Source organism: Puma concolor, chromosome B3 (genome assembly GCF_028749965.1).
Source record: "Puma concolor isolate L17-30 chromosome B3, mPumCon1.1.hap2, whole genome shotgun sequence".
In the NCBI taxonomy this organism is placed as follows: domain Eukaryota; kingdom Metazoa; phylum Chordata; class Mammalia; order Carnivora; family Felidae; genus Puma; species Puma concolor.
The window spans coordinates 131,719,752-131,744,204 of NC_141672.1; the positions used below are offsets into that span (position 1 = coordinate 131,719,752).

Genomic DNA, 24,453 nt, shown 5'->3' on the forward strand with positions numbered 1-24,453 from the left:
TAGTAGCTATTGAGATCGTTTTGGATGAAATGCTACCAATTTCAAAGAAGTCATGGGTAAAGTGTTGAAATTTTCTTAGACCTAGCATCAATTTCTGGGGAAAATGTGTATTTATAAAGGTAACTATAATTATCATTTAACACCTTTGTTTTCTTATTTAAAAATTAGAGGACAATGTATATAAAAATATGCAAGAATCAAAGGAAACCCACATATCCAATCACCTGGATGAAATTGTTGCTGCTGTCAGCATTACACCTAGAAAGAAGATCCAAAACAAGCTGCCTCAGACAGCACTATTCCAGCCTCCTCGAGAGAAACTCCACCTCTGTGAAGAGAAAGCGAAGTCTTATTCTAGCAGTCACAAAGTAAGGATCCTTCATTTTCTACACCTGTGCTCTGATAATGACTGAGCGTCTAGGCTATATTTCTACCCTCTTTGGTACAAGAGAGTATATAGGGGATGAGTGGGTGTAGCCCCTCGGGGCTCCAAGCACATCACTTGGTACAGTCAACATTGTATTTGCTGAATGAATGCAGAAATGAACAAACAAGTCTATCCTGACCTCTGGCAAGTGTGTACTAGACCACTGGGTTGTAGGTTTGATCTACTGCCATCTTTTTCCATCAGTGAATAAACACTTATTGAGCTCCCCCTAGTGCCAGGTCTAGGCATGGGAACATAACAAAGCAGACAAAACTTCTCTTGATCTTGTTTTCTGAAAGTTTTACTCATTCACTTGCTTATTCCATATGCATTTTTCTGCCACCACTTAGGTGTTGGGCCCTGTTTGTCCATCCATTTATTTCACAGATATCTAATGTATACCTAATATATGCCAGGTGCTGTGCAGGTGCTGGGGGCACGGATGGGAAAGCTAGCCTTTGCCTTGGAGGGACTCATGGTTTGATTGCGATGATAGGCAGGGGTAGAGACAATGGTAGTCAGTGTGATAAGTTCTGTGATGGACTCAAGTTTGGGTGAAATAGATGCAAAACGTAGAGGAAGGGGGAGGCAGTGGGCACGGAGGTGGTGAAAGGAGATCAGTTAAGGCATGCTTCTTGGGATGGGAGTGACTTGGCCTGCACTGATAACAGTGCTTAGGAGTAGGCCAGGTAAGAGCGAAGACGATAGTGTTCTGGGCAGGGGTAGCAGATATAGAATAGTATTATTCTGTATAGTATAGTATTATTAGCTATAGTCATAATGTTGTATGTTACATCCCCAGGACTTATTTATTTTATAACTAAAAGTTTGTACTTTTTGACTGCCTTCACCCTTTTTACACACCTCCCAACCCCGTAGCAACCACCTGTCTGTTCTCTATATCTATGAAGCTTTTCGTTGTTGTTTTTTAAGATTCCACATATAAGTAAGATCATACAGTGTTTGTTTTTCTCTGATTTATTTCCTTAGCATAATGCCTCGAGTCTATCCATGTTGTCACAAATGGCAGAATTCCCTTACTTTTTACAGTTGAATAATATTCCATTATATATATGTATCATATTTTCTTTATTTATTCACCCATCCATGGACACTTAAGTTGCTTCCATAGGATTCAGGCTTTAGTGACATAGCGCAGGAAATGAGGTTGGATTATGGAAGGAGCTGGGGCCCAGAGGGTGTTCAATACCCAGAGAAGGAGTTCAGATTTCCTCCTAAAGGTAGTAGAAACTCTCCTAGGATGATAAGTAGGAGTGTCACAAGCAGATTTGAGCGTCTGGAATGATCACTCACATAGCTGAGTGGAGGAAGGGTGAGAAGGGAGCAAAATTGGAGGAGGAGGCCCAGTTCAGAAGATATTTGTAATTATACCAGCAAGGAATTAGAAGAGCCTGAACTACATGTAGCAGGGTCAGTAAAGATGCTAAGATCATCTGGCAGGAATTTGGAAATGTGAATCAGGAAGACCTGGTGACTGAGGGGATGTAGGGTTTGTAGAGGCAAGAGTGAATCAGAGTGGATGTATACAATTCATGACTTAGGTCTCAGCCAACTTGGGTGACTAGAGGCTTGCCAGACCCTTTGCCATTAAATGAATACAGGCGGAAGAGCAGGATTATGGAGAGGAGGCATGAATTTGGTCTTGAATGTGTACTTATTCATTATGCAACAGATCAGTATGCACTGTGTGCCAGGCTGTGTGCTAGGTAGGAACTGGGCTGGCAGCCTTTCTCAACCAGAGTCCTGCAAGAGAATTAAGCCTTAATGCCCTAAGGCATTCAATGTGTGTAAAGAATTAGCTTCTCTTCTGTGGGTCTAGGATGGCACTAAATTATTTTCTGTGTTCTGCAGTTCAGTTGAGGCACCCCTGGATACCGTGGTGAACAACGCAGGCAGGTTGCATGGCCTCATGGAGCTGAGGGGCAGTCCGCATTGCAAATACACTAGCAAGCCAGAGACTATGTCAAGTGCTATTGAGGAAAGAGTGGGCCTGTCTATGAACAGGTGACGTAAGAGCTGAGACCTTAGGAAGTGAAGGAGCCAGCTTGGAGGAGTTAAGGGAAAAGAGTTCTAAGGAGAGGAAGCAGCACATGTAAAATCTATGAGGTGGGCACAAGCGAGACATGTTTGAAGTGAGAAAGGAAGCTCCAGACTGACGTGAAATGCAGTTGGAGAGGCAGGCAGTTCACTTAGGACCTTGCAGGTCTCCAGCTAAGTGCCGTGCAAGCCCTTAAAAGTGTTTTCTGGAAAGTATTAACATGATGTAATTTGCTTTTTAAAATAACCTTTTGTTGGCATTATTTTACTTTAAAATACTTTCAGACTTACAGAAAAGTTACAAGACTCACCAGTTGCTAACATTTGCTTTATTTCTGTGTGTGTGTGTCATTATTTTTCTCAATTATCTCAGAGTAAATTACAGATATTATAGATTTACCCCTAACTATCTTAGAGGATACTCCTACATACCCACAGGATCATGATTAAAATCAAGAAACTGGAGGAGCACTGGGTGTTGAATAGAAACCAATTTGACAATAAATTTCATATTAAAAAAATAAAATAAAATTAAGAAACTAATATTGGTATAATATTATTATCTAATCTGCTAACCTTATCCATATTTCTTGAATTATCTCAATAGCGTCTTTGGCAGAAAAAAAATCAGACAGATCCATGCTCTGCTCTATTAATTCACATAGAATATAGTTGTGAAGTCTCTTTAGCCTTCTATAATCTACTAGAACGATTCCTTGGCCTGCCTTTGTCTTTCATGATCTTGATATTTTTGAAAAACTTACTGTGTTAGTCTGCTCTGGCTGCCACAATACAACACCACAGACTGGGTGACTGAAGGAAGTTTAAGAGCAAGGTTCCAGCAGGGTCTGTGTCTGGTGAGAGCTCTCCCCTTGGGCTGTAGATGGCTGCCTTCTTGCTGTGTGCTCACATGACCTCTTTGTGTTGGGGGGCAGTGGTAAAGAAGGGGGAGAGAAAGGTGACGCTTCTTATAAGGACAGTAATCCTGTTGGATCAGGGCCCCACCTTTATGACCTCATTTAACTTCAATTACTTCCTTAGAGGCCTGTCTCTAAATGCCACATTGGGGGTTAGAGCCTCAACATATGAATTTGGAGGGACACAAATATTCAGTCCTTCACAAGTACACTCCAATTATTTTGTACAGTATCTCTCAATTTGCTTTTTTCATGTGTGTCCTCATGATTAGATACAGGTTGTCCATTCTGGGCCAGAATTCCACAGACAAGACCTATGGGTCTTTTTTAGTGTATCACAGCAGGACGCATATGGTGTCCTCTTGTCTCTTTACCGTGATGCTAACTTTGATCACTTGGTCCAGGTGCTGTCTGGCAGGCTTCTTCTCTATGGGATTACTATTCTTCCCTTTGTAATTAATAAGTATCTTGTGGGAAGATTCAGCAAAACTGTGTGTGTGTCCTTTTCCTCATTAAAATGTCACCCCCTAGTTTTAGCGTCCATTAATGATTCTCACTTGAATCAGTTATTACTACGATGTTTGCCAAATGGCAAATTCTCTGACCTCAGCATTCTTTCAATATTTATTTGGCATTTCTATAAGGAAGAGTGTTCCTTCTTTACACTCTATTATTCACTCATTTATATAAGTTATGGGCTCAGGAAATTGCTTTTGAAATGTATTACCATCTATTATAATCGTCAAAACATGAATTGTTTCATATTTGCCGGTATTTGCCCCTTCACACTGGCTCCCACCTCCTCGATACATCCCCATTGATCTTTACTCATTTCAGACACAGCAAGATTTTTCAGATTCATCTTATACTTTCCCTGCTCCAGCTGTGGATTCTTAGCAAAGAATAGTGTTTAGACACCAAGATTTGGGTATTAAAAACTCATTTTTATTTTTTTATTTAAAAAATTGTTTTTGAACATTTATTTATTTTTGAGAGAAAAGACAAAGTGTGAGCAGAAGAGGGACAGAGAGAAAGGGAGACACAGAATGAGAAGCAGTCTCCAGGCTCTGAGCTGTCAGCACAGAGCCTGACGTGGGGCCCGAACTCATGAGCGGTGAGACCATGACCTGAGCTGAAGTCTGACGCTTAACTGAGCCACTCAGGCACCCCAAAAACTCATTATTAAATATATATATGGCCAGACCTACTGATCATCAGAGCTGCATATTTTAATGTTAAGGAGTTAAAGAAATTTCACGTGGCCCAAGAATGGTTTTGTGAAAAGAACTCTGGACTTGGCCTCAGGGAGCTGAATTTTAAGTCTCGACTCTACCATTTGGTGATAAATCCTTTCATCTCTCCAGATTTACATTTCTTCTTTAAATTAAAGGGATCAAATTATATTATTTCCAAGGCACATCCCAGTTATGAAATTGTCTGCCTACTTATACTTCTCTTCTGTCTGCCTCCTCCCTATGCCTGTTGGATGAAGCCACTGGAACTGGCAGAATAAAGATCAGAAAGCCAAAGGGATATTTGGAGTGTGCATTCTAGCAAGTAAAAAGGTTGAGGGAGGGCAGGCTGCTCTTCTGTACCCCAGTTGCAGGTAGTGAGGACCCAGGCTACAATTGAGGGGCCTGACTTTCAGTCTACATAGCCCTCTTCTTAGAAATCTGTGGTTGGGATAGATTCATTGTCAGATCAGGTCCTCTCTCTTTTTGCCCGACTGTCTGTCTAGACTCCCAAGTGTTTTCATCATTTCTTTCTTTTTTCTTCACTGTATTCACTTGCTATGTCTCCAAGGAAGCCATTCCCTAAACTCCCAGCTTTAGCTGGACTCTATCTACAAAGAGACAATCCACTGCCAAGATGGCTCCCTCCTCTGATTGACTAATTGGTGTCAGCTATTGGTACCTTTCTACAAGGGCCTCTCTTTAGGCTTCCTCATAGCATGGTGGTTAGGTTATCAGTTTCCTAGGGCTGCCATAACAGAATACCTCAGACGAGGTGGCTTAAACATCAGAAGTTTATTTTCTCCAAGTTCTGGAGGCTACAAGTCCAAGATCAAAATGTTGGCAGGGTTGATGTCATTTGGAGGCTTAGCTTGAATACGGTGCCCTCTCCCCATGTCCTCACAATTTTTTTCTTTCTGCGTGCCCATCCCTGGTATTTCTTCCTCTTCTTATAAGAACATCAGCCATGTTGGGTTAGGGCTCTACCCTAACGGCCTCATTTTAACTTACCTCTTTAAAGACCTTCTCTCCATATACTGTCACATTTTAAAGTACTTGGGCCTCCAAAATTTGAGTTTAAGGGGCAGTGGGGACACAACTCAGCCCACAATTGTGTTCTGTTTCTAAGAAGAAACAGAAAACGGAAGCAGCCAGTTCCTTAAGACCTGGGCCCCCAAACTGGCACTGCTTCATCCCATCCATATTCTATCAGCCAGTTATAAAGCCCAGATTCAAAGGGAAGGAGACAGAGATCCCCTATCTCTGGATGGAAAGAGTCAAAGGATTTTGGAGCTATATTTTAAAACTACCAGCCTTGCTTTGAGTATATTGCTGCTCCGAGCTGACCTGAACTGGACATACCAGCTCCCTGTTCTCTTGGTCCAGACACTGAACATAAATGGACTTCTCACTGCTTTAATGAAATCTGTTTGTCAGTTGCCAACCTCATTTGCTATGCTGATACCCTAGGCTGCTAAGAAAGGTATTTGAATGGAGAACCAGAGAGCCTTATTTGAAAACTGGTACCACTTGCCCCCTGGTGCTTGAATGTGTAGTAGCTGTTCATAGATGGGCAGCGAAAGCCTAGGGAATGGTTAGATGTCTGCTCTTCTTTTTCTATTTCTTCTTTATTTGTTATCTTTCTCATAAGGTACTAAAAGTTTAAATGTTTTATCCATTTAAATATACTATAAAGTTTATTCATTTCTGTCAGGTATTGTCTATTTCACCCTAATAGATGAACCGCCCACAGCCCAAAACAGATCTTTGTCTATTTTCTTCTCTGATGTATCCCTGGCACCTAGTAGGTACTCAGGAAATATACACTGAATGGACAAAAATGCTAGTTGACTTTGTGCTTTGTGACTCTGTGTTTTCAAGTCATCTAGCTCGTAAGCCCATTTTCTGTCCGTCACAGTATGAACAGGCTGTCCGCGAGCTTGTACGCTGCATGGCGCTGACGAGAATTTGCTATGGTGACTCACACTGGAAACTAGCAGAGGCACATGTTAATCTGGCCCAAGGCTACCTCCAGCTGAAAGGTGAGTTCATCTCCAATGGTGGCGGGAGGGGGAGAGGTAACAATCCATGGGTTTCTGCTCTTTCGTGCAAATGTGACTCACACATAACTAGAAGGATTCAGTTTTCTTGAATATTCTCCTCTCCACCCATTGAGTAGCCATCTCATTTCAGAAAGAGTGAATGAGATTTTTTTATATAATATATAAAAAAGAGAAGGAAGATTTTAGCCCTTTGGAGGGCTTTGGAGAGCCCTTTATTTATGATCTTAAAAGTAGGGTTCTTGGGAGAGAATTGTTAGCTTTGAAGGTATTGCAGAAGGGGCCCAAGGCATGGAGCGTGGGCCTACAATGGGATCCATTCACATTTGTTTTGATGGAGAATTTCTTGCCTGTAAGCAACACCCCTCCCCCCCAAAAAAAACATAAATAAGAGATGAAATCAAGCCAGCAGTAAACAAAAGTTCATGTATTGGCTCATACAACTTGAAAACGCAAGGGTAAAACTTGCTATAGACAACCAGGTGTCTACACAGGTTAAACCAGGTGTTCAACCAATGTCATCAGATTTGTGTTTCTCTCTTAATCTTCCCCTTGGCTCTGTTTTTCTCTGCATGGACTTTGTTCTTACCCAGGCTTTGCCCATCTGGCAGCAGCAAGGCTTGCAGAAGTTTTATTTAGACTTCCTTCATCAGCATTCCCAGGGAAAAAAAAAGTAAGAATGTCTTTTCACCAAAATCTCAGGAGTTGGGGGTTCTATTGGGGCTGACTTGGATGGTAGGTCAAAGGCAAGGAATAGTCAGATGATAGATCTGCCTTTTGGCTCCACTAGATCCTGGAGGACAGGCTGACCTTGGCTAAATCACATGGATTGGGTGTACAGGGGCTGGGCATTCTCAGAAGAAAACGAAGGAAGGAGGAATGGATGCAGGGAAGGCAAAAAACAACAGGATATCATGTCTTCTTCTCCTTCACCCAGGACGAGGTGTACTCCCTTTCTTTAAAAGTGATGATAATGATGGTGGTACTAACTTCCCAGGATGGATCCAGTGAATAAATAAAATAACAAGAAGTGGAAAACACCACAGTGCTAAGCACAGAATTGCCACCCAATGAATTTGGTCAAATCTGATTATTAACTGGTCCCACTTGTTAGATCAAAGATTTTTAGAGCCAGAGGGGACCCTGGAGATTATCTAGTTCAAACCCCAGAACCCCCTCCTATATTTTTAGATCCAGAGGAGACAAATGAGATGAAACAACTTATCCAACTTATAATGTTAGTAGGGTTTTGGATGCCAGCACCAGTGACCTGGCATCTGGGATTTCAAATAATGCTTTTCTTCCATAGGCTGCTACCTTTTTGCATGATAGTCTTTCTTTCTCAAGTTAAAGTGAGAGCGGGTACCTGGGTGACTCAATTAAGTGTCTGACTCTTGATTTTGGCTCAGGTCGTGATCTCAAGGTCAGGAGAGCCAGCCTCATAGGACTCCGTGCTGAGCATGGAGAGTACTTAGGATTCTCTCTCTCCCTCTCTCTCTGCCTTTCTCCTGCTCATGTACTCTCTCTCAAAATAAATAAATAAAATTTTTAAGAAATACAATGCACCACTAACTTTTGTAATATTGCATGTGTAATTGGCACTAAAAAATCACTGGTAGGTTGATTAAATATGTACTTTAAAAAAATTAGACAATCTATAAGAGTTCCCACATGAAGGACATACCTTGGAATTTCTCCATCAGAAAGTATATTCTTCCATTTTATAGACATCAGAACAGCATTAATTTTGTATTTTGGCAGCTTCCTAGAGATTCTGAGATACACTTTCATAAAAAAAAAAAAAAAAAAAAAAAAAAGACCGGGGTGTATAGATGTGGATAGAATGAAGGACGTCAGTGTGGGGGAAAATGGTTGGGAGTATGGAGAAGTGAAAAGCCCTGAAACCTAACTGGCAACCCCCCTTGCCACCCTTACTACATATTAATAAGCCCATGGAAGAACACTGGAACACAGTGGGGAATTCGTTCTTGGTAGAGATTATTTTCCTTGATGTTGTCCCATGTTGTCATATTAGCCAACAAATTTATAGGAATAAGATTGTAGCACATTAGCCCATTCTGTCATTGGAATTGTATCTGTAAAGTGTTTTTAGATATCATTGTATTTTTATTATGTTAAAATAACCCTCTAAAGTTATGATTATAGATGGATAAGCAGAAGCTTCAGAATTTTTAGTATGAAGATTGCTGTCACACAGCCAGAATGAAAATTCATGAATATCTTATTTCCTGCCCAGAATGCTATAGTCCTTGCATTCCGTTTGTTTTCTTATAATTATTTAGAATATATTTCATATCTGATATTGGTGAGGTTTCAAAGTTGTTCAATTCCCGCTCATGCTGTTTAATTTCTAGAAAGACCATTTGGGGGAGATTTATCTTGAGTACTAGGTGTAAGCCACTGCTTTGGTTTTTACACTCAGGACAATATTTCATGCTGCCCTGATATATCTCTATGTGTCACTTGACAGTCTGTGGAGGAGACCTAATTTTATTTCCTGGCCATAGATCATTATGGTCATGTGCCCTGCTGACATGAAAGAGAAACTGAGACCTCTTTTCCTTTGTCCACAGGACTGTCCCTGCAAGCAAAACAACATGCAGAAAAAGCCAAAGAAATCCTCACCAACTCCATCGTGCCTCCCTATAACGACAATACAGATGTTTTCAAGTGTTCGATTGAGCTATTCCATACCATGGGGAGAGCCTTACTCTCCCTTCAAAAGTATCCTTTTGCTTCTAATATTTACACGTAGAAATGCCATTCATAATGCCTACGTTTAATTTTTCAAGGCCAAATCAAAAGCTGACAGATGACTCTGAAAGGGTGATGGGAAGTTTAAGAGCCAAGGATGTCCCAAGAACTGGGGTCCCAGAATCTAGAACTATGTGTGACGTTTCCTGAACACAACTCAGGTTTAAAGAAGCTTCCGAGAATTTGACAAAGGCAGAGACACTTGCAAAGGAGCTGCTGCAATGTGGAAGGATTGTAAAGGAGGAATGGATAGAAATTCAAGCACGGATCAAATTGTCATTTGCACAGTAAGTTTCCGGTTTAGGGTGTTTTGAATACATGATGGCAGGAGGTTCTGGCAGAGAACCTGCCTGCTTTCAGGCAGAAGGAGCTTCTCCCATGATGCTGTGTCCATGGCTTCTCCATGGCCACTGTCCAGAAGCAAAAGAGGACCATGGTCATATCAGAGCATCCACAACCAAGGCACATACATCGTTGATGCAATTATATATACATATACATATACACACATGTAGATAGATAGATAGATAGATAGATAGATAGATAGATAGATAGATAGATAGTGCAATTACATACATGTGATGAAATTATACATTCACTCCTGGGTCCTAGAGTTCTGATGTCACTCCTTTGACTTTCTATTTCTTGCCTGCTCTCCTGAACCCCCTCCTCTGTATTTAAATCACCATATATTTCATACCACAGAGAGGAAGAAGATATTTGTCATACACATAACTGGCAAAGGACTTATATCTAGAATCTGTAAAAAAAACTCCTATATATCAATAAAACAAAGACAGACAACAGAATAGAAAAGCAGGCAAGAGACTTCACACACACACACACACACACACACACACACACACGCCCACATAGCTAATAAACATCCTAAATGTTCCATTTCATCAGTCATCAGGGAAATTAAAATTAAAATCAGAAGATACTACTACATCTCCACTAGAATGGCTAATTTTTTAAAAGGACTGATAATATCAAGTGTTGGTAAGGATGTCATGCTCTTACATGGTTTCTCATATGTTGTAGTTTAGAATGTATTTGGTATGACTACTTTAGAAAATGGTTTGGCTTCATCTTCTAAATTTGAATATTTGCCTACTCTGTGACACAGCAGTATCACTCCTAAATATAACACAAATGCACACATATGTTCATCAAAAGAAATGGCCAAGAATGTCCAAAGCTACATTATTTATAATAGCCAAGAATTGGAAACAACCCAACTGTTCATCAAAACTACTATAGATAAATGGGTGATGGGCATCGAGGAAGGCACTTGTTGGGATGAGCACTGGGTGTTGTATGTAAGCCAATTTGACAATAAATTATATATTTTTTAGAAAAGTACAATAGATAGGGGCGCCTGGGTGGCTCAGTTGGTTAAGTGTCCAACGTCAGCTCAGGTCATGATTTCACAGTTTGTGAGTTCGAGCCCCATGTCAGGCTCTATGCTGACAGCTCGAGCCTGGAGCCTACTTCAGATTCTGGGTCTCCCTCTCTCTCCCCCTCTCCCACTCACACTCTGTCTCTCCTTCTCTTTCTCAAAAATAAATAAACATTAAAACAAAATTTTAAAAAAGTACAATAGATAAAATTGTGATCTGTTCATTCATACAAAGAAAATGATCAAACTGCTCCTTTGCCTAACATCACGGATGACTCTCACAAACATAATACTTAATGAAAGAAACCAGACCCAAAAGAATTCATACTGTATGATTCCATTTATGTAATGAGAAGAGGAAGGAAGTAATGACTGGGAGTGCCTGGTAGTCCAGAATTTCTTCCTGTCTAGAAGTAGATATTCTGTCTTGTATTGTAAGACAGGAAATAAGCAAGTCAAGGGTCGAATATCGGACATTTATTGCATCTAATGTTACTAGAACTTAATGTCGAGTGGTGTTGCTACAAAAGAGGGTAAATTATCCTCCGCCAGAATTCCGCACCTCCTCTAAGAATTCTTTCCAAATCAGCAGTACTAAATCTTGCCGGCAGATGGCGCGCCTTGTACACATCTGTGCTGAATATCCAACAAGAATTAGAGTCCATGTTCCCAGCTGGCCTACAAACTTACTTTGTGTTTAGCTGAGTTGTCTTAAACTTTGCCACTTCTTTACGTCCAGGTTCTCCACAGTGACATAGTCACTGGAACTTGCATGTTTGAACTGTGTGGTTTTCATTGGATCACTGTGCTTTGTTTCCTCACTGGATTATGAATGCTTTGCCCAAACGGGTCTGCCTCAGAAATTTGCGTGGCTTTGCTTTCGTACATTTCCGCAGTTACACTCACAACCACAGAGGCCTTTTCTTTTACAAGGTCTTGGTGGTCGAAGGCCAGGATAATTTCTCAGACAGCTCTCGTGGGATTTATGTGCCTCTTAAAAGGGCATCTTTCATGTATCCTCTTCCTCCTTCTGCCTCGCCTTTTATGGTGCCCATCAGGCCAAGCCAGTTCTTTTCTCCTCGGGCTGACAGATAAATGCTGCCTGGTGACTCATGCTCTCTGCCTTCTCTCCCTCACTGTGGGCTGAAGCTTTCCCTTCTACCTGCCCTCCTCTGTGCCAGAACTACTCCATTCACTAACTTTTCATTAACTTTGGAGAGTGAATCCAAATCATGCTCCTCTGTGCAGATTTGTTTTTCTAAATGTGATACAGAAACTCAGTGGTGAACATGGGCGAACTCTTCCCCTGTGTTAAGAATTATTTTCTGTTGCCGGTTACTGCTGCTCCAGAATGTGTGACCTGTCCAGGCTTTCCCTTGGACTGTGCGACATGACATCTTTGGAGTCTTCTTTGGAGCACTTGGCCTGGCATTGCTGTGTTGAACTGGCTCTCAGGTGCACTGTGAAAACTAGAGTATCGACAGGACATTTCCTCTATATCTAAGGAAGGTGACGTGGTGTAGTCAACAGTGTGGGCTTTATTTTTTTAAGTTTTTTAAGTTTTTATCTATTTATTTTGAGAGAGACAGACAGCATGAGTGGGGGGGGGGGGGGGCGGGCAGAGAGAGAGAGGGAAAGAGAGAATCCCAAGCAGGCTCCACTTTGTACTTTGGTGATAGCCCTTCCTTTCTTGCTTTTAGATCCTCGAGTGCTCAACTCAGTAATCTACAAATCTGTTGCTTTCAGAACTTAGCTTTTTTTTTTTCATTAATACATGACCTGGAGGTCCTTGGTGTCTAAGCTGTATGTCTGTAGATGTGTTTCTTTAAAGAAGTCCCTTCTCGGGGCACCTGGGTGACTCAGTGGGTTAAGCGTCCAACTTCAGCTCAGGTCATGATCTTAAGGCTCGTGATTTTGAGCCCCGCGTTGGGCTCTGTGCTAACAGCTCAGAGCCTGGAGCCTGCTTCAGATTCTGTCTCCCTCTCTTTCTCTGCCCCTCCCCACTCTTACTCTGTCTCTCTCTAGAAAATAAAATAAATGTTAAAAAAAAAGTTTAAAAAAAGAATCACCTTCTCTACATTTATTTTCTGGATATAAAAGCTCTGACAAATGCTCGTGTATTCAGAGCCCTGCCTCTTCCTTTCCTCCTCCGGGAAATGCCCTGCTCTTCTCCAGAGGAGAGGTTTGTCCTGGCAGCTCCTTCCATGGGACACTATTTGCCTGGCATGCCTTATGCTTGTTTAACAAGAAAGAAATCATTTACTTTTTTTCTGATGCTCTTCTCCATCCTATGTTCCTTTGATTAAAGAAATGCTCTGAACTTACACAACTTACACAACTCTGAACACAAACTCTGATTTTTGAAAAGTCGGGGTTTCTTTTAATGCGGAGAAGCAGAAAAGCACACAGAACACATTACTACCTTCATATACTTGATCTGCTTTCTGTTTCTTGAATCCCCTACAGCTTTACATTTCAGAGTACCATATTCTTGTCTTTCCATTTCTAACACTATATGCCTGTAATACACATTTCCTTAAACAACTACAAATAATACTGAGGATTTTAAACAACCACACCAGCTACTAACACTTGACCACCTTCCGTGCCAGGCTCTGGCAAAGTGCCGAAGTCCTGTGTGCTGGGCATGCTCGGTAGTCCCATTCTCAAATGAACCACATGGGGCTGAGAGAGGGGAGGTCATTTCCCAGGGTCACACAGCTGGGACTGGCAGAGGAGAGCCAGGTCTACCAAACTCTGGCGTCTGGGCTCCTCCCCGTGGCACAGATCACGTTCCCTAGTGCAAAACAGAGACCTGAGAGTACACTCTGCAGAGCAAAACCTTTGTTGTGTGTGCCAGAGGGTAGAGAGGGAGAGTCTCATGAAAGCCTTTTCTCCCTGTGACTCTAGAAAATCCCACTTGGCCTCTTGCAGGATTGATTTTTCCTCAGATTTCGCTTATCAGCAATATTCCCACCGAGACTTGCTGTTCACTGTTGCTCTGTATTCTTGCTAAATTTCAGAGATTTCTTTTAAAAAAATGTTTATTTTGAGAGAGGGAGAGAGAGAGAGAGAGAGAGAGAGAGAGAAAGAGAGACAGAGAGAGAGAACGCACTCGAGCAGGGGTGAGGCAGAGAGAGAATCCCAAGGACGCTCTGTGCAATCAGCGCAGAACCCCATGCAGGGCTTGATCTCATAAACAGTGAATTATGACCACAGCCAAAATCAAGAGTCGGACTCTTAACCAACTGAGCCACCCAGTTTGAGCACCCCAAATTCCAGAGCTTTTAAAAGGAAACTCTCCATTGTCTTAGTAATACCAAAGAGATTGCATTTGTTTATTGCCTGCTACAACAAGTCTCCAACCCTAGGAGATCTTCTGAGGCTCATCTGAAACTCCTTACGTGCTCTGTAGAATTCCTGTGGATGTATTTTCATTCAATAAAATATGTTGTGGTTGGAGTTGTGGCCCTGCCAGATTAACATACTGCCACATTCTGTTGTTCAAAACTCTCTATCTTTTCATCTGTCTGGTGTTTCCTAAAGCTGCCTAAACATATTATGGGCATGCTAGACAATAAATCCTCAAAGCATTCCCTGCAGGCAGATAGAAACGGAAAAGAGAAAATGTTGCCATCCCAAACATTACACTTGAGCAAATGCAGACAGACAAGATTACTTGAAATTGATGCTTTCAGTGATTTGGCGATGGAGGTAAGGCTATCGTTTAGGTATTTCCTGGTATAGTACCCCTCCCTCCGCCCCTTTTTTGTTAAATATATTGTGAAGCCAAAGTAATTGTATTTTCTGGAGCTCAGTGAGCTCCAGAAGGCTGATCATCGTAGGGACATTAGCTTGATAAGCCTCCATTTGTGGTGGTTGTACGAACTCCAGGACCCCGAGTGCTGGCAGCAAAACTCCAAGGTGCGAGGCCTGGACCCTGCTCCATTCTTTGCAAGCACTAAACAAAAGCGGGTTGCATCTGTTCATCTTTTTAACAGGATAAAAGTATAGATATTGCTATGCAAATGCTTCCCTACACACTAACCAAGCTTAAAATAGGATGTTTCTGGGGCGCCTGGGTGGCGCAGTCGGTTAAGCGTCCGACTTCAGCCAGGTCACGATCTCGCGGTCCGTGAGTTCGAGCCCCGCATCGGGCTCTGGGCTGATGGCTCAGAGCCTGGAGCCTGTTTCCGATTCTGTGTCTCCCTCTCTCTCTGCCCCTCCCCCGTTCATGCTCTGTCTCTCTCTGTCCCAAAAATAAATAAACGTTGAAAAAAAAATTAAAAAAAAAAAATAGGATGTTTCAGATACATGGAGTTCTTCTGTGTTCTTCCTAATCCTGTTTTCTTCCCCCCACACTACAGGCAATTGTTGTGCTTGATTTAGTGTTTTTCATTCTGAAAGCATGTATAACCAGGAAAATATACAATATGATTTCTCATTTTTATTTTTTATTTTATTTTTTAAAATGTTTATTTATTTTGAGAGAGAGAGACAGACAGAGAGAGAATGAGCAGGGAAAGGGGCAGAGAGAGGGAAAGAGAGACAATCCTAAGTAGTCTCTGCACTGTCATCGTGGAGCCTGATGGGGGGTGGATGGGAGGGGGCTCAAATTCACAAACCGTGAGATCATGACTTGAGCTGAAACCAAGAGTCAGACGCTTAACCAACTGAGCCACCCAGGGGCCCCTCATTTTTAAAATTTTATATGTATATTTCCTTCTGTAGCTTGCTTTTCCCCCATTACATTTGTACTTTTGTATTTTTGAGATGTACCCATGTCAGCTGATAGGTGTTTCTCTAGTCTCTTCATTTTAAACCCACGTATTGTGTTTTATCCGTCTGACTTTCCCCTAACTCAATCATCAGTGCTCATGAGGGTGAACATGTAAATTGGTGGGATGAAATTCCAATTTTTCCACTGTGTAAATACGATTTGCCTCATCACTCTTATACATGTCTCTCTGGGCACACGTTCAAGATTATCTCTGAGGTCTACGCCCAGGAGTGGAATTGCTTACTTGACAAATACCCATGTCCTCAACTTTACCAGGTTTGCCAAATGCCAACTTATTTTTTTTTAAGTTTATTTATTTATTTTGAGAGAGAGAGAGAGCTAATGCACAAAGAGGAGGGGCAGAGAGAGAAAGAGAGAGGGGGAATCTCAAACAGGCTCTGAGCTGTCAGCCCCAACATGGGGCTTGACCTCATGAACCATGAAATCATGACCTGAGCTGAAATCAAGAGTCAGATCGGACGCTTAATCAACTGAGCCACCCAGGCACACACACCCCCGCCCGCTGCAAATGCCAACCTATATTCTCACCAGTAGGACATGGAAATTCCCATTACTCCACATCCTTGCCAACACTTGATACAGTCAAACTTTTTATATGTGCCAATCATATGGTTTCTTTAATTGCATTTCCTTAATAGTGAGGTTGACCATCTTTTCACATGTATACTAGACATTTGGAATTCCTATTCTGTGAATTGTCTATTCATGTCTTTTGCTCATTTTTAAATTGGGCTGTTTTTTTTTTATTAATTTTTAGACATTCTTCATATTTCTGACAACCAATTATTTGCTACTTACGTATATTGTGTGTTCTCCCAGTGTGTACTTCAGGCTTTTCACTTTCTTTAATGTTGACTTTTGATACGCAGGAGTTTTTATTTGTAAGATGACTAAATTTTTTCTGTTTCTAAATTGTTTCATGTTTTCTGTTCTAATTTATATTTTTTGTCTTGTTTAAAAAAATCCCTCCTACAGGGGCACCTGGATGGCTCAGTCAGTTGAGTGTCCAGCTCTTGGTTTCAGCTCAGGTCTTGATCTATGGGTCATGAGTTCAAGCCCTGCATTGAACCAGTGTTCCACGCTGGGTGTGAAGCTTAGTTTAAAAAAAAATCCTTCCCTACCCAAAATCGTGGAATTACTTTTTCTTATATATTTTTTAAACATATCAAAGTTTTGCTTTTTGAATTTAGGCCTCTAATCCACCTAGAACTTTTGTGTACATTGTATGAGGGATCTAATTTTTCCCCCTGTGGATGATCTAAGTGAGGAGGTAAGTCATTTTAGCTACAAGAGAAAGAAGGACTCAGGGTCTAAAGAATTCAGTAGTTTGAAATTTGAGGCCAATAATAGGCTGACAAAAATCTTTTCAATTTAGAGCATTCAGAAATGGCAACAGGTCGCCTTCAAGAATGGATCCTCATGTGTGACTATGGCCCTTCAGGGCGGGCACCCTGCTAAGTGCAGCTTGCTGGTTGTCATGGGATTCGTGGGCTGTGCTTTCATTTGGATGTTCTTGTATCAAAGGCAAAACCATGGCCAGTGAAAGTCATGTGTTTGTTCCTGCTGAATTTGCCTGCTTCCGGGTCTCCTTCTCAGCAGATACTCAAATTTCCAGGCAGGGAGGTAATAGAAAGTCAGATGTGAGCACAGTGTGATTAAAAAAAAAAAAAAAAATGGTGCTCCCATATCTAAGTAGCCACTCTGGGTAAGTATACGTATACCCAGTGTTTGTATTAGGGGTCTAAGGGAAGGAAAACCTCCAGGCCTAGAGTTGGCCAGTAGGGGTTCCATATTGGTTTGCAAGGGCTACCATAACAAAGTACCACCCACTAGGTGACGTGAACCACAGTAAGTTCTTCTCTCACAGTGCTGGAGGCTGGAAGTCTGAGATAAAAGTATTGGCCGTGCAGGTTCCTTCTGGGGGCTGTGAGGGAGAATCTGGTCTGGGCCTCTCTCCCAGCTTCTGGTGGGTTCCTGGCAATCTCTGGTGTTCCTTGGCTTATAGATGCATCACCCCAATCTTGCCTTCATCTTCACATGGACTGCCCCCCTCTATGTGTCTTTGTGTCCAAACTCCTCCTTTTTGTAAGGATACGAGTCACATTGGATTAGGGGGTCTACCTACTCTAGTATGACATCTTTTTTAAAAAATGTTTTTAATGTTCATTTTTGAGAAAAAGAGAGAGAGTGTGAGTGGGGGAGGGGCAGAGAGAGAGGGAGACACAGAATCCAAAGCAGGCTCCAGGCTCCCAGCTGTCAGCACAGAGCCTGATGGGGGGCTTGAACTCACTCACGAGCCGTGAGATCATGACTCGAGCTGAAATTGGACGCTTAACTGACTGAGCCACCCAGGCGCCCCTAGTATGACATCTTAATTTAACTAATTACATCTGCAACAACCTTAGTCCCAAGTAAAGTCACTGGAGGTGAGGACTCGAATGTAGGAATCTGGGTGGGAGGAAACAGTTCAGGCCCTAATAGGTTTTTACAAGGTTCCTTTTATTCCACCTTTTATAAAATTTCAACAACTTGCTCCACCCTTAATTAGCTCAATAGTCTACAATATTTTGGCTACCAAGTCAATATGAAAACATGTTCTCTTTTTGAAGATTTTTTTCACTAAAACTTATTCTGGAAGCCATGAAAATTAAGGTATGAACTATAGCCTCAGAGTCTTCTAAGCTAATGGATTTGTATTTGTAGGTTGTTCTTCCCTCCCTCCCTTCCTCCCTCTGCAGCTTATCCTCCCTCCTTCTATCAGGCAGCCATGGAAGCCCCGCCCAGCCTGCCGCCATCTTGGTCACCTCACACTACTAAGGCAAACCTTCCCCTCAGAATGACCTTGGACTTCCTGGGGATCATATGGCTACTGTCAGACACTGTGCAAGGTGCTGGGATGCCAAGATGAATGAGGCGGGCTTGGACCCTGCCTTCACAGATCCCAGCGGCTGAGTTGCCAGGCAGTTATAATAGAACCTGAGAGATGTTTCCCCAGCAGGGAAGGTTCATAGTTCCGTGGGAGCACAGTCAGGTGTTCACTGAGGCACCCAACCCAGCCTGGGGTGTCAGGGAACAGAGCAGGGGTTAAGATGAGAAAGCCAGGTGCCCAAGCCACACCATTTAAGGAGGCACTCACTCTTGGGTGCGCACCCTGCACTTGCCTGCCCCATGAGAGTGAGTGTCACCTTAAATGGTGTGTCAGGGAAGGCTTCCTAAAGGAGGAGACTGTTAAGCTAAAACTAAAAAGAGGAATGGTAGTCAGAAAGATTAATGGAAGTTTGCCAGGCAGAGATGGAAGAAAGAAGAGAACATTCCAGATAGAATGGCCCAGCGAACACCCAGAGTTGAAAGGTACACTTGACGCAAAGGAGGATGGCATCAGGGAAGCTAGATGGGAAGGTTTAGATGATGCTCAAGGGTAATCTGAACTCATCAAGTCCTGAAAAACTCAGGTCCCAGGAGAGCCACCGTCACCTCTGTGCCACCTTTGTGCAGTTAGGTGAGTGGACAGAGCCTTTGTGAGAATTGGGAAAGGTGCCCTTTCTTCCAGGCAAACATAGCTTTGTGTCCAAGCACAACAGCTCATCCAGCAGAGCGTGGGCTGGACTGAAACTCCCAATGGCCACCTCGAGCAGGTGTCTGTCAGAACGTGGGCACAGAGAGAAGGAGCAGGAGTCTGTGGGTGCAGAGCCAGGCCCTGCTGGCAGCAGTTTGGGCTCCTTTGTGTGGGACCAGGGCCCCAAACCCATGCCCCGGACGGCTGGGCAGGGGGGCAGCACTCAGCTAGGGGATTGGCCTTTCTATTCTCACCCATCTTTGACACACTCTGAATTCTGCACATCCGGGTAACTTAGGGAGCTGTATAGAACTTACCCTGCTTCTATAACTCACCAGCACTCAAGGTAATTTCCTCGACCACAGCTTATTGGCTTGAAACAATCAGCCAAAGGAAAAAGATTTTGGGTTTATCACCAATTTCTTGATTCTTCCATGTCTGCATACTTGCAGACATCATAACAGGAAATACATTAACATATTTAAACTTAGAAAGTGAGGTGCCTGGGTGGCTGAGTCGGTTAACCGTCCAACTTTGGCCCAGGTCATGATCTCGCGGTTCGTGAGTTTGAGTCCCACATTGGGCTCTCTGCTGTCAGCACAGAGCCTACTTCGGATCTTCTGTCTCCTGCTCGCTCGCTCTCTCTCTCTCTCTCTCTCTCAAAATAAATAAACTTAAAAAAAAATAAACTTACAGAGTAATTGATTTGCCAGAAGATTCCATTAAGAATAATTTTATGTGGCTTTTCCCTCCATGAATTTCCTGCTTTCTCATTAGGATTATAATTTTCGTAGACCGAGGCATTCCCCCAGGAGACCCAGGCATTGGAGCTCATCAGGAAACAAGCTTACAGCTCTGAAAGAATAGAGAGTGAGGCCAGTAGCTCAGTGTCCCAAGTCCAATTTATGGCCTCCTCTGGGGGATGCCCATTGCTGAGGGGTCAGGTGCAGGAGGACCCACAACATTCTCTGCTCTCCTAATCCTTCAGCCCTAAAAACAGTTGGGTAGGATCGCCTAATCACGTGGGACCAATTTAAAGCCAAAGCACACATCCTTTTCTGACCTGGTTTGTGCTGGTTCAAAATGGCTCAAAGACAATATTAAGAGAAAAGTATTTTGGTTTTTGTTTAACATTATTACAATTATTTTAAACGAAAATTACTAATTTTATGGGTACCACTAAACCTTATCTGTATTTAGTTTTGCTTTGAAATGTTCACAAACTTTTAAATTTTTTTTAAGTTTATTTATTTATTTTGAGAGAGACAGAGATGGCGTGAGCAGGGGAGGAGCAGAGAGAGAGGAAGAGAGAATCCCATGGAGGCTCTGTGTTGCCTGCACAGAGCCAGACTCGGGGCTCCACTCATGAAACTGTGAGATTATGACCTGAGCTGAAACCTAGGGTCAGACGCTTAACCAACTGAGCCACTCAGGTGCCCCACACAAACTTTTTTAAATAGCAGATTTAGTGAGCCATAACTAACATACCATACAACTCACCCAACTGAAATACACAGTTCGGTGGTTTTCAGTATATTAACAAACCACAGTCGTTTTCACTTTTTCATCCCATTAGCAGTCTCTATTACCATGTTCCCCCAGCCCCTGAAAACTACTAATCTACTTTCTCTCTGTGGATTTGCCTGTTTGGGACATTTCATATACATGGGATCATACAATGTGTGGCCTTTTGTGACATGCTTCCCCCCCCCCTTTTTTTTTTCTTTGCCTTTTTTAAAAGTGTTTTATTAGCTTCAGGTGTACAATATAGTGATTCAATACTTCCATATGTCACCTGGTGCTCATCATAACAAGTGCACTCCTAAATCCCCATCACCTATTTCACCCATCACCCACCTCCTCCCCTCTGGTAAGCATTGGTTTGTTCTAATTAAAAGTCTTTTTTTTTTAATTGAAAAAATGTTTTTAAGGCTTTTTAAAGTAATCTCTACACCCACCTTGGGGTTGGAACTTACAACCTCGAAACCAAGAATCACGTGTTCTACTTACTGAACCAGACAGGCACCCCAAGAGTCTGTTTCCTGATTTTTCTCTCCCTCTCTCTCTTTTTCCCCTTTGCTCATTTGTTTTGTTTCTTAAATTTTACATATGAGTTAAGTCCTATTTTGATATTTGTCTTTGACTTAGTTTGCTTAGCATTTTCATTATATTCTCTAGCTCCATCCATGTCATTGCAAATGGCCAGATTTCATTCTTTTTTATAGTTGAATAATATTCCATTGTACATATATACCACATTCATCAATCAGTGGACACGGGTTGCTTCCATAATTTGGCTATTGTAATTAATGCTACCATAAACATAGGGGTGCATGTATCTCTTTGAATTAGTGTTTTGTATTCTTTGGGTAAATACCCAGTAGTGTGATTGCTGGATAGTAGGGTACTTCTATTTTTAACTTTTTGAGGAACCTCCATACTATTTTCCAGAGTGGCTGCACCAGTTTGCATTCCCACCAACAGTGCACAGGGGTTTCTTCACATTCTCACCAAACACCTGTTGTTCCTTGTGTTGTTGAGTGTAGCCATTCTGACAGGTGTGAAGTCATAGCTCATTGTAGTTTTGATGTGTATTTCCCTGATGGTGAGTGATGATGAACATCTTTTTACATGTCTGTTGTCTATCTGTGTGTTTTCTTTGGAGAAATGTCTGTTTATATCTTCTGCCCATTTTGTAACTGGCGGGGTGTTGACTTTTATAAGTTCTTTATATATTTTGGATACTAACCCTTTATTGGATATGTCATTTGCAAATATCTTCTCCCATTCTGTAAGTTGCCCTTTAGTTTTGTTGATTATTTTCTTCACTATGCAGAAGCTTTTTATTTTAATGCAGTCCCAATAGTTTATTTTTGCTTTTGTTTCCCTTGCCTCAGGAGACATCTCTAGAAAGAAGTTGCTTTGACTAATATCAAAGTAGTTACTGCCTATGTTATCCTCTAGGATTTTTATGGTTTCAGATCTCACATACAGATCTTTAAATCATTTTTGAATTTATTTTTATGTATGGGGTAAGAAAGTGGTCCAGTTTCATTCTTTTGCATGTTGTGGTCCAGTTTCCTAACAACATTGGCTGAAGGGATGATCTTGTTTTCCATTGGATATTCTTTCTCATTTTGTTGAAGATTATTTGACCATGTAGTTGTGGGTTTATTTCTGGGTTTTCTATTCTGCTCCACTGATCTATGGTGTCTATTTTTGTGCCATTACCATACTGTTTTGATTACTACAGCTTTGTAATGTACCTTTAAGTCTGGAATTGTGATGCCTCCAGTTTTGCTTTGCTTTTTCAAGATTGCTTTGGCTATTTGGGGTCTTTTGTGGTTTCAAACAAATTTTAGGATAGTTTGTTCTAGTTCTGTGAAACATGCTGTTGGTATTTTGATGGGGACTGCATTAAATACATAGATTGCTTTGGGTAGTATAGACATTTTAGCAATATTTGTTCTTCCAATCCATGAACATGGGATGTCTTTCCATTTCTTTGTGTTGTCTTCAATTTCTTTCATCAGTATTTTATAGTTTTCAGAGCACAAGTCTTTCACCTCTTTGGTGAGGTTTATTCCTAGTATCTTATTCTCTTTGGTGCAGTCATGAATGGGACTGTTTTCTTAATTTCTCTTTCTGCTGCTTCATTATTGGTGTATAGAAATACAACAGATTTCTTGACATTGATTTTGTATCCTGTGACTTTACTGAATTCACTTGTCAGTTCTAATGGGTTTTTTTGGTGGAGTCTTTTGGTTTTCTGTATATTGTATCATGTCACCTGCAGATAGTGAAAGTGTTACTTCTTCCTTACTGATTTGGATCCCTTTTATTTCTTTTTGTTGTCTGATTACTGTGGCTAGGACTTCCAGTGCTGTGTTGAGTAAAAAAGTGGTGATAGTGGACATCCTTGTCTTTTTCCTGACCTTAGCAAGAAAACTCTCAGTTTTTCTCCATTAAGGATAATGTTAGCTGTGGAGTTTTCATATATGGCCTTTATTATGTTGAGATATGCTCCCTCTAAACCTATTTTGTTGAGGGTTTTTATTAGGAGTAGATGTTGTACTTTGTCAAATGCATTTTTGGCATCTATTGAAATGTTCATATGGTTCTTATCCTTCTTCCTATTGATAGGTTGTACAGTGTTGATTGATTTGCAAATATTGAACCACCCTTGCAGCCCAGGAATAAATCCCACTTCATCATGGTAAATGATTTTTTAAATGTATTGTTGGATTTGGTTTGCTAGTATTTTGTTGAGGATTTTTGCATCTATGTTAGTCGGGAATATTGGCGTGATTCTCTTTTTTAGTAGTGTCTTTATCTGGTTTTGGTATCGGGGTAATACTAGCCTCATAGAATAAATTTGGAAGTTTTCCTTCCTTTTCTGTTTTTGGGAATAGTTTGAGAAGAATACTTATTAACTCTTTTTAATTTTTTTTATTTTTTTTTTAATTAAAAAAAATCTTTATTTATTTTTGAGAGAGAGACAGAGTGCGAGTGGAGGAGGAACAGAGAGAGGGAGACAAAGAATCCAAAGCAGGCTGCACAGAGCCTGACGTGGGGCTTGAACTCACAAACTGTGAGATCATGACCTGAGCCAAGTCAGATGCTTAAACTACTGAGACACCCAGGCGCCCCTTAACTCTTTTTTCAACGTTTGGTAGACTGGGGCGCCTAGGTAGCTCAGTCAATTAAACATCTGACTCTTGGTTTCAGCTTAGCTCACAATCTCACACACAATTCCTGAGTTCCAGTCCCACATCCAGCTCTGTGCTGACAGCACAGATCCTGCTTGGGATTCTGTCTCTCCCTCTTTTTCTGCCTCTACCCTGCTCATATACATTCATTCTCTCTCTCTCTCTCTCTCTCTCTCTCTCTCTCTCAACAAATAAAACTTTAAAAAATGAATAAGTGTTGGGTAGAATTCACCTGTGAAGCCATCTGATCCTTGGACTTTTGTTTTTGGGAGTTTTTTGATTACTAATTCAACTTATTTGCTGGTTATTGGTCTGTTCAAATGTTCTATTTCTTCCTGTTTCAGTTTTGGTAGTTTATATGTATCTAGGAATTTATCCATTTCTTCCAGGTTGTCCAGTTTGTGGGCATATAGTTTTGCATAATATTCTCTTAGAATTGTTAGTATCTCTGTGGCATTGGTGATTATTTCTCCTTTCTCAATTGTGATTTTATTTATTTGAGTCCTTTCTCTTTTT

At 41.5% G+C, this 24,453-nt stretch overlaps 1 protein-coding gene and 1 long non-coding RNA gene across 8 annotated transcripts in view; one reads left to right on the forward strand and one right to left on the reverse strand.

Annotated features, from left to right (window-relative positions):
- Positions 1 to 24,453, forward strand: part of TTC23 (tetratricopeptide repeat domain 23) — a 105,062-nt gene that overhangs the window by 23,303 nt on the left and 57,306 nt on the right. For all 7 annotated transcript variants that reach the window (XM_086711434.1, XM_086711433.1, XM_086711436.1 and 4 more), the window contains 4 exons: positions 169 to 368; positions 6,553 to 6,676; positions 9,289 to 9,439; positions 9,631 to 9,756. In XM_086711434.1, coding sequence (XP_086567560.1) covers positions 189 to 368; positions 6,553 to 6,676; positions 9,289 to 9,439; positions 9,631 to 9,756 — 581 coding nt within the window. In that variant the 5' untranslated portion in view covers positions 169 to 188. The remainder of the gene's footprint in view (positions 1 to 168; positions 369 to 6,552; positions 6,677 to 9,288; positions 9,440 to 9,630; positions 9,757 to 24,453) is intronic.
- On the reverse strand, positions 216 to 3,455 carry LOC147580382 (uncharacterized). The gene is made up of 2 exons (XR_015252844.1): positions 3,250 to 3,455; positions 216 to 328 (listed from the first exon to the last, which is right to left on the reverse strand). It is a non-coding gene; the product is annotated as an uncharacterized LOC147580382 (long non-coding RNA).